The following is a 15,779-nucleotide window of genomic DNA, read 5'->3' on the forward strand; positions in this document are numbered from 1 at the left end:
GCATTCTCTCTTTGGTTTGGTTAGGGCAACGGTGGCACTTGTCTTCCTTGCAAAAGTAATCTCAAACCGGCGTTGAGTTGCGTTGAAGTTCATGATCGTGCGAGGCCGCCGCATGCGCCGCTTCCATTTGCTTTGTAATCTACAAAAGTTTCGAGACGAATTTAAAAGCAAAGTGTGCAGGAGGAGTGAGTTCATAATTTCAGTTGCTCTATAGAGCTACGCCCATTTGGTCGGCATGCAAATATGTACATTTAGTAGAGTTATAGTGAAGAAACATAGCGTGCTAGGATTATTTGAGCAATAGTACACTTAACCTAAGGACGTAGAAAGAATATGCAGGCTATACTTGAATCAATTAATATATATATTTCGGATACTCAAGCTAATAGTAATGAAGCATGTTTTTAGTATTTTCTAGAATTCTTAGAGTACTTTAAGGCTTTGTATTGCATGCAACATTAGTAGCTTTAAACAACATTCAAGGCTCATTTTATTTATCTGCTTGCCTAGAGTCGTAAAGTAAGTTATTGTTATTGCATAAGAATAATTCAATTAAAATATAAATAAATGTTTAATATTAATTAATATAAATCAACGCAAGCAACAAACACACTGCACATATAATATATCTAGTTAATGCATTAAAGGAGCACTTCAATGGAAATCTAACAAGGAGTTTATTATTTATGAGCATAATTAAATTTTCATTTCAGCATTACGGAAGCATAAACCAATTAGTGTTTGCTGCAATTATAGCGCCGCATATTTTATGAAATGCGAAAAAAAATAAAAATAGCGCATTGACAGCACATATATATATATATACAGATGTATATGAGCAATGGAGAAAGGACGAAAATATAAAATTTCTGGAAAACTAGTATATTTTTATAAAGGATAACTGATTCGTTAAGCAAACAGTAAAGGTAGCAATTACTAGGAAATATTTGCCACAGTGGGCATACATGCTTTTCCAGAAACACTTTTGACTTGCAGCTGCTTGTTTTCGAAGCGCGACAAGTCTTTGCTTATGTCCAAAATAACCCATGCAATGAAAAACTTAGAATTTTTTGTTCTGAAAATAGTTATTTTCGTATATTTATTATTTGACTTCAGTATTTGTTAGATATGTTTAGAGTTGCGCTTGTGTAAATATGTATTTCTATAATGACTAGCAATATATGAAGTCTATATAATAAGGATCACTTTTTTGCCAAAAAAGTTTAATTTTTCTGTTTCAATTTTAGTAGAAAACACATTTATGTATCTTTTCCAATTCCGAACATTTTTACCAACTTACTTTATTTTCAGATTTATCTTAACTACACCTTCAATATGCTAGCTTATGTTCTAATTAATAGTCGTTGTTGTTTTATTGTTTTTATTGTTAGTACAGCCAGGTATTAATTATACTGTAAACTTCCCGCTATAATATTCGTTAGTGCTTATGAGACTTATCAAAACTAAAATCAACCAGCTCTTCACTTATAAATATGTATAATCACAAACTATGTTGTTAGCAACTATCACGCTGCTTACTTTTCAAAACTTGTGATGATTTTCTATATATACAAATACATACCGTCACCCAAAATGCAAAACAACGTATCATCAAAAAAATCGAAACTGAGTTTTTTATTGCTTACGATTCACTGCATCGTGCAACATATATGTAGCATAAAATGTTTAGCTTCCGTTGTCAGTTATAACCTATATAACCAATATGTAAGCAATTAATAACCCATACATAACCAATATATAACCAAAACTCAAATTTTGCTTCAATATGAGTGGTTTCTATTGCATCGCTTTTCTTACACTTGTAAACTTATGAAAAGTGATGTTACGTTATTTTGCGTTTTAGGTGACGATATACAATATTTAATAATAGTTGATTTGAATAATATTCGACCCAGAAAATGCTTGATATGTCGAAAAGGTTGAACAAATCTTATAATATCATAATATATACTTAATAACGCTCTCAAAAACCGCGACAATAACGAGCTGAGACACGATATACCTGCAGTTATACTCGTACATCAACACCTTGATTCGGCAACTAATTTTCGGATATCCTAATCATATTGAACTTCGGCATTTAATCGCTTTATTGCATACATATGTATTTACTCGTACATATTTTCTCTATATACATATATATATGGAACTCGAGATTTAACCTAAGAAACCCTCAAATGCCCCTCAACTTTTGTGCTTAGTAATAAATGGAGATCTTAAATGGTATAACATATGAAAAGGGGTATAAATTCGTGACGTTAAAACAAATTGTATTATTTTATATAATATAATATGTTATGATGTTAATTACTCAAGTTATGACAGATTGCTTTGAATTGGCCCATTTTTGTTATTAACTGAACGTTTACTCAATAATGACTCGGTTAATTGTGTTGATTGATTAAGCTGATTGTTATGAGAGTTTTTTACCGCTGCTAAGTTCTTTGGTAGGTTATTTGTTACTGTTTTGTGTTGCATATAGGGAGTGTCTCTTACTTTGAAACAACGAATGTTAAAGTGATCGCACATCTCACAAACCTGAAAAAAATTTAAATGCAGTCGATTATAATCTAAGCAGCTTGAGAATTTCTTTAGTAGAAACAAATTCAAATTGTCTATGAAAATTTAAGCATGTAAAATTTTACAGAAAGTTAAGGAATATTTTTAAGTAATTTTTCTTAATTTTTTATGCTTGAATGTCTACTTACCACCCCTTTTCCGTAGTGCAGATGTGCTATGGTGACGAAAATCGTTAAGGCTTGCAGGATCCAGCATTCCATGTCTTCGCTAATTTCGCTGCCCAGCAGCTGCTCATACCAGGGGAAACAGGAGGCCGCCACAGTGGCCAAGAGTGGCCACAGCAGCAGATTGAAGCCGTCACAGCGCACATCGGACATTTGCGCCACTATCAAACGACACTGTTAACGAAAAACGAAGCAAATAATAATAAAAATATTAGAACACACATAACTTTGGGAAGCCAGACGGCTAAAAGTGTTACAAGTGGCTGATATTTGAAAACGCATAGAGCGCAATATATTGTCTCGCCATCAACACGGCAGCGAAGTCATTAAACTCGTGAGCGGCACTCAGCTGAAGCGATAAGCAATATTGCTAGCTTAAATCGAAAAATATGATCGTCATATTAATTGCACTTCGAGTGAGACACAATGGAAAATTAGTGGTGTTAGGCTTGGAACCCTAAAAGTATGCAATTGTTTGGCTACGAAGTCGATAGACTCATAGTAAGTAATAAAATAGCAAAATATTTCAATTTTTCAGTTTGAAGTTATGACACTTACTTTTGCTTACAGATTTTAATACAATATTGGACAAAATAACTGAGAAACTATATTTCAGGTTCAAACCAAAAGTCTACAAGCAACTATCTACAAGTTATTTGCTGCCTGCGTTGCATTTCAATTCGACTAAATTTTTCTCATGTCCCCGATTTGCTTTACCACTTACAAGTACTTGCCTTAACACTTCACTAGCTTTAAGCCACAATCAAATGTGCGAGACGGCATTATTTGGCAGCTGCCACAGTGTGCATTCACGCACATAACCGCAAACAAGGACGCATGCACTTACCGCTATATTGGAAAATAACGTGCCGAAGAGTATGAAGATGATGCGCGGCGACAGATCGATGATGCTGTTGCGCGAGTAGAAGCACCAGAACGTTGTGATTGCGAAGAGCCACAAGAAGGGGAAGAGTGGGCGCGCCGCCTCCAAGAATGGGCGCATTTTGCCGGTTTTATTTTTGTATGATCTGTGAATGAAAAAGGGCATATGAATGTGGACAACTTGAGATATTTTTATTACAGAGTGTACAAAGATCGAAAAATACCATTTTTAGACTTTAGAGACAAAGAGGGAAGAGACCAGTACTTACAAATAAATATTTTTAATGATGATCGGATGACTGCTCACCATGGCCGAACCAATCAGCACAATTTCGAATAGGTTGGCCATACTGAGGCCCAAGAAGGGACGCGCATGCCAAATCTCCGGGCCGACAAGCGTGGTGAAGAATAGCATTAAGCTGACGCCCTGTCAAATTAATTTATAAAAAATAGTCATTTTATTTGCAGTAAATAATTTTGCGAACTTTTAGCTGGCACTTTATGTAATGGTAATGGCTTAAGCAAAAAAAAAAGTACATGAAAGCAGAAGAAGTTGTACACAAAGTGTTGCCTTGGCAACAGTTGAACAGACAGTTTTATATTTTTTGTAGCGTTTACTGCACCTACAATCAGTTCATTAAATATGCCACACTGCTTACGCAGCAGCAAAGACCGACCGCTCAACTTTTAAGTCCCAAGCCATATTCCATTTGTAAAAGGCGAGCGCGAACTACTCTTATGGAATATGGCTTCGCTTTAAAGAAAAAATAAAAACTCTTCTTCCTCGCATTATATTAAGCGCTTATAGCAGTCAACGCTACGCTGATGATTCACCATTCATATGCAGCAGTTTTTCTTGTTCGTAAAGCTTACCCACATCGTGCAGTCGTAGCCCCATGGCAGGAACATCACGCCGGTGTTGTACTTTTCGACGTGTGTCAAATAAAAATTAAGAAAAACATTCCATATAACGAAGAACATATGAATCGGCGGCAAATCGTTGGTGCCAAACAACGAAAACATGTAAATCGGTATCAGCACAGCGGAGTAGGAGTCCAAGCCGTGGTCGAAGAGCTCGCCCAGTGGACCACTAGTGCCGGTGCGCCGTGCCTGCTTGCCGTCCATGCCATCTGCGGGGTAAGTAGAGACGCAGAGTAGAGGTGAAATGAACATTAAACGTATACAAGGTGGTCGGCGCTAAAAAGTATGCAACAAAATTTTGTGCAAACTGTATGGCGCTCAATTTGAAACTTTGCGCCATTGCCAAATTACCGGGCACGTTTAAGTGAGTCATATGCGAAGAACATGAGTTACAGTGGTGAGCAAATTAATGCATTCAACTTATAACATCATATTGGGTAGTTGAAAAATTCTTTTCGTAATTCTAATCAAACTTCAACCTATTTTCTTTTAAACTTCCACAAATTTAATTTAATTTTTTTTTTTTGGTTAATATATCACCTTTCCAACACTATATGGTATGACATAATGTAATTATTAGCACTGAAGATATACGACTGCAACGACGCCTCTTGACAAAATACGAAAAGAATTTTTCGACCACCCATAATTACCAAAAAATCATAAAATTTGGCAAACGCACGCAAGTATGCATACTCCAGCACACCGACCAACATTGCTGCGATACTCACCTAAATTGTAGTAAAGTAAAATATTAATGGCCGCCACTGACCAAACCCAGCGCGGCACCGTGTGCACTTCGTGGTTGCCGCCCTGAAAGTCCCAATCGTAATATGCAATTAAAATGAAATTGACCACGGTCAACAAGAAGCCGGTGAATGTGATGAGGTTCGGTGCTAGCCATTTCGGCAGGAACTGCAATAAAACATTTCACCATTTACATATGTACAAACACGATTAAATGTTAGAGTTATGTTATGTGTGCTTATGTTGTGTGAGCCTGTGTGCCAGCACTTGCATTTTGTAAAACAAAACTCGTAAAAATCCATGTTTGCCTTTGCAACGGGACACCAAACCTGCAACTGTGGCCGAAGCAGCCCGAAATGTGGGATTCAGTTTGGGAATTGGCGCAGTGCTTTGTTTTTAGTTTTAGACGCGGTGGCCGGTAAAAATAAGGCATTTCAAATAGCAGCGACTCCCGCGCACACAAACATACACACACAGGCAACATAGCTTATTAAACTTTCACATGCTCTTGCAACGCATGCAAACACTATACAAACTCTTGAACACAAAGAATGTGGCGTTCAAAGGCTCTTCCGACTCGCTGCTGTGTACTCCGCGTGAAACTCACCTGAACACACCAGTTCCAGAACGGATGCATGATATAGACGCTGATGTAGCCGGTGTCGATGCTGCTATACTGAAAGCACAAAAAAAAAAAAACACATAAAGATACACGAAACAGCGGCCAAGGGGTGGGGGAAGTCATTAAAATGGCCGAAATAATTATAAATCGAAATGGTAAAGGAAAGATGCAGTTGTAGTTGTATTTTCATGAATAGTGCCAGCTGAAACCGCGAGTTTCAATTAATTTTTAAATAAATCCCTGCCGTACTTTGTGCGTGCTACATTATTGACTAGTGGCAGTAATTGAATTTTTTGCTAGTACACAAGTATGAGCGTTTGTGAAGGCGCACTTCAAGTGGGATTGATGGAAAGCCGAAGCGAGCGAGCGAAGCTATACGTTCTCGTTTCTTTGAACTCTGTCGGCAGCACAACAGAACTATCCAGCTGCAAGTTAGCAACGCTTGGAGATGAAAAGGTGAAAAAATGATGGATTAATAACTGCAGTCTGAGTATTTTGTGTGAAAAATCTTTTATGATGCGTTCAAAGAAGTTTTTGGTAGCGTTAACGAAGCCTTTCTGCGAATACGGTTTGATAAGAACTTGGTGTGCACAAAGCAAAGATTGGAAAAAATTGCGTTTTTTTTATCAATCTCCATTGTTGCTCGACAGTGATACTTCAACTTTTTTAGCATCCCTTCTGAAGGTTGCAAAGTGAACTTCCGTGAAGGCGAGTGACCTATTTACGTTTCAAAAAAAGTTCAAGTCCAGATGGGAAAAGTTCGAACCGAGTTTGACTATTTTTTCCATTACGACGACATAGGTATGAGCAGCTTTCTTGACTTGGTGGAAGAACTCTTTTTTGACACCCAATAAATCTTACTCGACATCGATTCGGCTCAGTAATTCGGCACAGTGATAAACTCATACCCGATGATTGGATCCCGCAGTGTGCTCCATATTACGGAATCACCATTCTTAATATTATATATAAGGATAATTCTGGTATGAAAGACTTAAGGAATTTAGACCTTGATTTTACATCTGACAAATCCACCATAAATTAGATTCTCACAATACATCAAATCCTGGAGAAGACCCTTGACGAACAGATCGACCTTTATCACTTTTTGGTTTCGGATTCAAAGCCGCCTTGGCAACGCTGATAAGAGCTGCCTATTCGATGCCATGTCTAAATATGGTAGCCGTGCGAAACTCATACCGTTATGCAACGGTAAGGGTAACTACGTCGAAATCGGAAAGGGACTCTCTCAACCGTTTGATAACAGGTTTGCGCATTTTTAAATATAATACTAGAAAAAGTGATTCGTGCCGCTAGTCTGAACCTGATACGCATTGTCTGTCTACATTGTACTTGAAGTACAATGCCATCGGGGTACGCAGATGATCGTGTATCTTAGCAATATAGTGCATCTTTTTCCAGCCTAGAAAAATAAGCGAAAAAGGTTGGTATTGCGGTAAACGAGGGCTGGACAAAGCACCTCGAAAATACACACAAAGATACCTCGCGTCTTGAAAGCTTCGTCACTGATGACAGTTAAACTGTTAAATGAGTTAAGGATTTAGTTTATCTCGGAACCAGTACAAGCTATACCAATAACCTAAGCTTAGAGATCAAGCGCCGAAAAACTGTTACCAACACGTGATTCTTTAGAATCTTTTTACGCTCTATAAGTCTCTCGTTATTCCCGTTCTATTATACGGCGATGAAAACCACTCGAGAGAACTATTCTTCGCAAGACCTTTGGGGCGAGAACTACGGAACCAAAATGAGAAAGCACTCGAGAGAACTTTGCAGCTATCTGCATGAACGACAAGTGTCGAAGGAGATGGAACCATAAACTCTCTGAGATATACGGCGACATGGATATAATAAAGCGCCTATAAGTCCAACGAATACACGGATTGGACCATGCCATTCGCATAGAAGATGAAGTTCCAGCGAAAATCTCCTTTGACTCGATACCCATGGGTCGAAAACGTAAGTGAGGGCGGCCATACATCTAATGGAAGAACCAAGTGCATACCAACTACCTGCACGAAAGAGAACAGCCTAGATGGACCCACGGTAGTAGTCACAAAAAAGAGGAAGAGAGCTGAGTGATCGTTTTGCGCTTCTAAAGAAAGTTTATCTAGATCACATCTTGTAAGTCTCAGAAAACTATGGGCATTACTTTTCCACACATGGGCGAAGCGGTTCGAAATAATGTTTTACTTTTTTAACTGAATAATTATCTCATTGGGATTACTGGGTATTGAAGAACTATCAAAAACTGGCTGCGTAATTCGAAGTACTAACTCTAATATTGACTATAAAATTGGCAATCTTCAACATCTGAGTCAGTTACTTATTGACCGAGTGCAGCTGCCATTAACGCTTACAGCGAACACAGCTTTTGCTATTCTTAACTAATTGTATTAGAATTGAATTTAGCACATATTTCTACATAAAAGACTAGAACCATTGCTTTAATCAAATTTTAATTCATTAAATATGTTAATTGTAAACAAGTGCATATATAATATATGTACGTGCACAAATGTATATGTATTAGTAGCATATGTCAAACGTGAAGCGCAACGCTAATGAGCAGAAAAAATATATTTGAGGTAATTAAATTATTCTGCAGCATGCACTTTATCAAATAGGACACACAGTGTTGCAAGTACACAAACCAAATAGTTGAAGCAGTGGCGAGAATCAACAGACGCTGTTACAAAAACATACTCAACAGAAAAAGTTATTGACTTTAACTGCACCAAATCTACAAAAAATTTATTTTCTCTTTCCATCAAATATTATTATTGTATATTGTATATATGTATATATGTATTTATTTGTTGCAATGTTTTCACAGTGGTTGGAATTGTATATCGAACACTGTCGCGAGTTGGTGTGTATTTAACAGCACGCAGTATACAAAAAAGCTTGAGGGGGTGAGGAAAATGACTTTCACCAATAAACGCCTACTTTACGTCACTTAAAATCGATTATTTTACAATTCAATATTTGTGCTGGCCAATTGTACATGGACATTTCAAACTGGCAGTCACTCAAGGAAATGTTCAAACACAACTGAAACGTGCGCATACTCACACACACGATAAGGGAATTTTCTTTTTTGAGTATAGATTAGATGGGTATCAGACTCGTGCAACCCTTTCCCAGCTTTTTTTTAACCTTAAATTAAAATTTCGAAGAAGAATTTGTATAAAAAGCAGCCTTACTCTCATTGGGAAACGTGAGTGTCGGTCATGCGGCTGAAAAGCTCTTCTTCGGAAGTGTAGCATGTGACACCCATTGTACACTGTGTATGTGGACATGCATATGTTACACAAATGCAAAAAGTATTCGGCTTATACTTGTGTGTGGTCAATGACTTTTGCCAGCGAACGGATGAGCAAATTGTAGATAAGCGCTCTGAAGCGTGCACAAGCGGCCCTCAAACAGCAGCGTTATCACTTTGACTATTCATTCGTCTATTTGTTGACATGCTGTAAATTCTATTTTCGTCACTCACATATATATTTACATATTCATTGTAAAGCCAATACAACAAAGGCTGAGTGCGATTAAGCCAGCTGCGATAAAAGTATATTCAACTAATACATACAAATGTATGTTATAAGTATGGTAAATGGCGTTATGAGGAAATCTACATACATTGCTGTGCGGCTTACGATTTTTAAGCACTTTAAAGCGCTATTTATATGCTCGCTAATCCACTCATCCATCAGCCTTTGACGTTTTGATGCGACTAATTTGCTTGTTGTACTGCCATTCATGCAAGTTCACCATGCATCAATTTAAATGTAATTGTCAATTGTTGTAAACATGATTTGCGCTGCAGAAATATATGTGCGAGCATTGTAGGTGCATCAATATTTTCTCCTGTGCACCTAACCATTACTCTTGTTCGTGTTTACATACAAATTTTTTCTGTCTGCCGACGTAAATAACAAGTTTTATTTATTTATTACAACTACAAATATTTACATTAGATGCGGTGATCAAGTATAGCTTGTGGCATATATGTAGTTTGCCAAATGTACTATATAAAATTCTTGGAAAGTAACAGTGAGCACTTAACATCGATTGTAAGTGAAAACATGGCGTATGAGTAATTGTGAACTAAAACCTTCCCAGATAATTTCTTAGACCTCAAATTGAACAGAATACGATATTGTACATATATGCTGATTTCAGAAAATTTGTGTTTCATAAACTGCTACTCTGCCTCGAAGGTCAAGAGTTCGTACCTCAAAATTGTGATTTACTAATAGGATTCAGAGGTTAAGTAGAAGGTTGGAGTAGACCACTGTTAAAATATACATTTTCATAAATGCAAAATATGATTTGTTTTTCAATTTATGTTTCTATTTACCATAGTAACAGACGCTCATTAAAAAAATAATAATTGCAATCAAAGTAAGTTGGCAATACTAAACTCAGTGGCGTGATTGCGTATTAAATGGAACGGTGATAATTGATTCTTTGTTGCGTTGGTGTGTCTTTATTTATGTCTGTAAGTTTTATATATTATTTTTGGTTTTTGTTTATAAAAAAATATAAATATTTAATGAAGTAAATACTATGTTATGAGTGCGTAAGCAGTTGCAAGCCTTTAACAATAAATTGCAATGGCGCATTCATCAATTTATATATATGTAATATGTATGCATATAGAGGCTAATAATACCAACTAAACTTAGATTTGTGAGAATCGCTCATATAGATTATTGCTTGACCCGTATCTTAAGAATAAATACGGTATGATAGTCGAAAAAGTCTTTTCGTATTTCTAATCAAACTATGTGTACCATTTCAGTCGACGACTTTTTGCCACTTTTCCGCTAATAACATTATTTTATCAGTGTAAAACTTTTCCGGTTTCTCGGCAAAAAACTGTGACACGTTCTCTTGAAGCCAACTTTACTCCATTAAGGGAGTTCTGCATAGACCGAAAGAAATGGTACTCCGATGGTGCAAGGTCAGGGCTAAATGGTGGATGCATTAAAACTTCCCAGCCAAGCTCTCCCAGTTTTTGCCGAGYCWTCAAAGATGTGTGTGGTCTAGCGTTGTCCTGATGGAAGACGAAGCTCTTTCTGCTGATCAGTTCTGGCCACTTTTTTTAGATAGCTTACTTCAATATCATCAGTTGTTGACTGTAAAATGTAGGATCAATCGTTCGACCAGGCTGGAACAGTCATAGTGGATGATTACTTTGAAATCCTACCAAACACTCAGCACAACCTTTCGAGGCGTCAACCTTGTTAAGCTTCACCACGCCTGGACCATGATCTTTTTCGTAGATTATTGTCGTATTGAATTTACTTTTCGTCTTCGGTTACCATTCGCTTCAGAAATGGTTCGATTTCATTTCGTTTCAGCAAAGAATCCCAGATGTTAATTCCGTCCATTAAATTGTTCACAGCCAATTCACATAGTACCCAAACATCGAGCTTCTTTTTGTAATCAGCCTTTTTAAAATGATTCAAAACCATTAGATGATGAATGCTAAGTTCCTTAGCGATATTATGGTTGCTTATGTGACGGTTCTGGTCAATATTTTCCTTAAGTTCAACGACTTTTTCAATCATAGGTCGACCAGAGCGAAGTGAATATTTCACATTGAAATTTCCAGAGCGGAAGCGAACGAACCATTGTTGTGCTACTCGAACTAATACAGCATTGTCTCCGTAAACTACACAAATTTCGTTGGTGACTTGCGTGGCATTTTTCCCTTTTTTATACAAAAAGTTCAAAATATAGCGAATTTCTTTTTTAACTAATTTTTCAACAACTATATCTCTTTATCAACTTCCCCGAATTTATTTTGTTTTGTTTATAAGTGAAGCTTAAGATCTCACTATATGGCGTGATACAATGTGATTAATAACACTGGAGATATACGACTGCAACGACATTTATTGACAAAATACGAAAAGACTTTTTCGACTAACCAATATATTTGTTATCCGCCACTCATTTGAGTTTTGAGTTATATATAGGTTATTATATCTGATAGTGATTTTCAATTTTTTTATGACACGTTGTTTTGCATTTTAACTGACGATATATGACATTGTTCAATAAAATCACTGCCTTCAATGAAAATTATAATTTCAAGTAATTGAATCTGTTATCAAATAACTTAATTTCCAAATAAATATTTAAAAAATTATTTGATTTATTATTAAAATAATGGCACTTATGTAACCGCAAAATTGCCTGAACTTACCTTATATCGATCGAAGCCCTTTAAATGGGACTCTGTTAAATATTTAATGCCAAACATGGTTGCTGCTTTTTGTGGCGGCGTCGGACGCAATGTTATCAGAGTATTTGATTCAATGTGGAGGACTGCTTTAGGCTTAAAAATTTGTGGTTTTCTATTATTTTACATATGCTATTACAGTCACCTAGTGTTATTTTTATGCTACTAGAACTTCAGCCGCGCAAATCCGCTTGACATCTTCACTTTAACACGCTGTAACTTAAAAAAAAAACAAAAACATTCGAAGGTTGAAATTTCAAACGAGGCATTAATATTATTTTTATTATTTTAACTATTTTTGTTGAATTATGCTTTTGATATTTCCCGCGAGCGCTGGGAATTCGCTCCTGGAATTACAACAACATTGCAGAATTTTCACTTTTAACTTAAAAGCCAGGTTTTTCACTTCACATATGTTGCACGAACCTTTCCTGCAGAACTATTTGCACACACACACACACAAACGCTCAAATAAGCACACGAGCAGACTTTTTATTGCTTCGGCAACAACTTTTTTAGTTTTCGCACTTACGGCCTTACTTTTTGTCATTGCCGCCGTTTTTTATTGCTGGCGCTGCGCTGCGTGGGCTGTTAATGCCGCTGCATTTATTGCCACTTTCAAGCTGAAACAAAAAATATTCATTTGCATGGCCTGCGCCAACCGGAGAAATGGTTAGCGTATACAACAACTTTGCGCCAACAACAGCCGCCCGCTGGTGACGCAGAGCGGAGTGAAATTCATTGAACGAACGAATGTGTCGTGATAAGACCGCTCGAGCGTGCTGTTCATTATACGCACACATACTCAACTGTCGAGGAAGCGTTGAAAGAAACCGGAATCATTCATCTCTTGCGTAAGTGATTCTTTACGTTTCTATGATTTTATTTAATTGCCAATTGTTATTTTCCACGCGAGAATGCAAAAGCAATAAAGCGCCCAACTCGCGCCCTACAATGTGGACCGGCTTCGACTACATATGTGTGTATATATATTGCATAACATTGAAGCTGCGGTGGTAGATAAGGTAATCTTCCGCCTTGTCAACAATGCATGTGTGTGTGTGCACGCAAACAATCCCATATACCCTGCAGGAAAATCAACTAGTTACACCTCACAACCAGTAGGAAGCACACACCGAAGTAGTCAGCCGAATGCCGCTGCGTTTATCGTACGAGATCTCATTTGCAGATTTTTACTTTGAATTATACAATCACACACTAGTCTACCAACGTGACAACCTAGGATATATAATAATGTTCAAAGAATCAGCTTGTAAAAGTGAACAGCTGCTTTGCGATTTTGTCACATCGCGAAGTTTGCAATAAATGCCATAAGTTTGCGACATTAAATGAGCACCACTAATATCTCTAAAAACTCATTTACATTTGTCGATCTTTCAGACTCTAAACCTGTTAATAACTAGTATCTTTCCTTCCTACTATCGTCTTTCGCTGCTGGGCAAGTACACTTGCTAGGCGCTCGAGACAGCAGGCACCAAACTACTGTGGCATATTGCGAAGATTTGTAAAGCTTTTGCTACTGTTTACTTCAAACTCAGTAGTATTTTAATTATCTTTTATCTGTTTTAGCCGCGGTAACCAAAACAACTATTTACAAACCGGCATAGATACGCCTTTGCAGTGGGTTTTAAAATAAGGTCTTTATCGCACACTTGGGTTTGGGGTTACGTGTACTCTGCGCTACTTACGGGTAACAGTGTACTTGTGTACGCGTATGTATGTCAGCCGGCATTATGGGGTATAATTAATGAAAAACTGCTAGCGTATGACTGTAGTTAACTTTGGAATGGCGTACGAGTGTTTTATGACGCTAGCATGCACTATGATTTGCGACTAACTAAACACCCGTGAACCCGTACATACTCGTATGTATAGTATATCTGCTTATTACTTTCATTAAATATGTGTGATTTTAGTTGAAGTTCTACATTAATGATTGAAGATTATGTTTGACTTTRACACTTTCATGGAGTGTGTTTGATGGAAAAATATGTGCCTTTGTGACATCATTTTTGAGTTCATAGTTGAATTTACAAAACTTTTTTTGAACTARCATTGGTCACGGTGGGCTCCATTGACTTTATAAGAAGATTTCCAACTTCTTATAGTACACTTATATATAGTCAAACGACTTTTTCGCAGCAATCCTGCATACGCGAAACCCTCCGTTTGAGCTTCTGCCGAATAAACYTTTTTTATAAACCCATAAGCTCTCGGAAAGCATCCGCACTCTTAGTCATTTCATTTTTCTCGAAGAAACAGGTTACAACAGATTCTTCCACATATTTGTAAGCCTCGTTTCCCAAGTGCAGTCAGCAGCAAATGCAAGTGGGGCGCACTTTTTGTCTGCCACCACTGTGCTTCTGTTAATTCGCTTGAGTGAAGCAGAAAAAGCGCTGTCACCAATGCGAACCCAGAACAGTAGCAAAACAAGAGTAGCAGCTGAGCAGTGCACATGGTGCATTCAAGAGCGGCTATCAATTTATGGGGATAATTATGTTGGCTTTATTTATTGATGTAAGACATGGCAGACGAGTGTGTACAAGTGTGTTTACGTGCTTATAAATGTGTAAGATTTATGTTTATAACTCTGCATGAAGGTCATATGCAAACAACGCCACAAACTACTGTTGTCAGTCAAGCAACAACCAACGAGTTTGTGAGGCAAATGATGCCGATTTGCAAGCGCAAACTCATTTTTAAAAGCTTTYGTTTAACTGTATTTCACAAAAATTACGAAAATTTRCTYTTCACTTCTGTTTTCTAGCACAACTTCACTACAACAATGCGCTAATTTCGTTTAATTGACAAAGCGCCTGGGAAAATGTTAACATTCTACACGACGACGCTCTCATTAAAGTTCATATGACTGCGACATATTCCGCTCTTAAAGTTTAGTTTACCGGTGTATTGCCTGCTTCCTTTTCGGTTTRAACCGGCAAATGTCTGACAAAGAATAAGACGACCGGTTGTACAATAACAAAAAAAGTTACGAATATGACACGGAGTAGAATGGCGCGACGTAGAGAAGAAAGACTAAGCACGAGGTATCAGGTAGGAAAGGACAACAGTCATTCCATACGACGCGAATACAGTCACACGCACGCACTGACTACTGGCACGGAAAGCAGATGTCTGTCGACTGCTGGAGATCGACATTAACGGCTCGCGGCTTTGTTCAAGACTGACTGGCAATCGCCAGAAGAGCACAAAAGTAATGGCAAAATGAGAAACAAACGCAGAAGGCGCAATAAATGAGCTGCAACACTGGGACGCGCTTATTCCTTCACACGCTTGTACATATGTTGACATATGTGTACGTGTGTGCGTGTATGAACATAATGTATGTATGAATGAACTTCCGACTGACTGTCTCGAAGTGAAAACCCCAATCGTACTCAGTCCATGCGGCCTCCAATCGCTGCTTTGTCTTTGACGTCGCCAACAATGACAATAGCTTCTTTCGCGCGTGCAGTCTTCTGCCTTTGCTGTAATTTCGCATTCAATATTTTCTTGTATATAGCGTCGTGTGCATATGTGTCTG

General features: G+C 37.5%; 1 protein-coding gene across 4 annotated transcripts; it reads right to left on the bottom strand.

The window, feature by feature from the left end:
- Positions 1-30: 30 nt before the first annotated feature.
- LOC108971799 (ethanolaminephosphotransferase 1) lies at positions 31-15,407 on the bottom strand. Of its 4 annotated transcripts, none has more exons than XM_018938105.1 (10): positions 15,139-15,407; positions 12,179-12,433; positions 5,923-5,991; positions 5,300-5,483; positions 4,521-4,777; positions 3,917-4,074; positions 3,613-3,793; positions 2,730-2,939; positions 2,518-2,559; positions 31-139 (listed from the first exon to the last, which is right to left on the bottom strand). In XM_018938105.1, exons 2-10 carry the CDS (start codon positions 12,233-12,235, stop codon positions 62-64), a joined length of 1,236 nt encoding a protein of 411 aa, XP_018793650.1. In that variant the 5' UTR covers positions 12,236-12,433; positions 15,139-15,407; the 3' UTR covers positions 31-61. The 4 variants fall into 4 exon arrangements, with proteins under 4 accessions (XP_018793650.1, XP_018793642.1, XP_018793632.1 ...); XM_018938097.1 differs by having other exon boundaries at positions 2,452-2,559; XM_018938087.1 differs by lacking the exon at positions 31-139 and having other exon boundaries at positions 1,841-2,559; positions 12,179-12,427.
- Positions 15,408-15,779: the final 372 nt, after the last annotated feature.

This window comes from Bactrocera latifrons, unplaced genomic scaffold, assembly GCF_001853355.1.
Source record: "Bactrocera latifrons isolate USDA-ARS-PBARC rearing strain unplaced genomic scaffold, ASM185335v1 scaffold_109, whole genome shotgun sequence".
Lineage (NCBI taxonomy): Eukaryota > Metazoa > Arthropoda > Insecta > Diptera > Tephritidae > Bactrocera > Bactrocera latifrons.

Coding starts and splice junctions, on each gene's coding strand:
- LOC108971799 (XM_018938087.1), bottom strand. CDS start 12,235: ATGTTTGGCATTAAATATTTAACAGAGTCCCATTTAAAGGGCTTCGAT. Junction 5,484..5,922: donor TCTGGAACTGGTGTGTTCAG/GTGAGTTTCACG, acceptor GTTTTATTGCAG/TTCCTGCCGAAATGGCTAGC. Junction 2,560..2,729: donor TGCACTACGGAAAAGGGGTG/GTAAGTAGACAT, acceptor AATTTTTTTCAG/GTTTGTGAGATGTGCGATCA.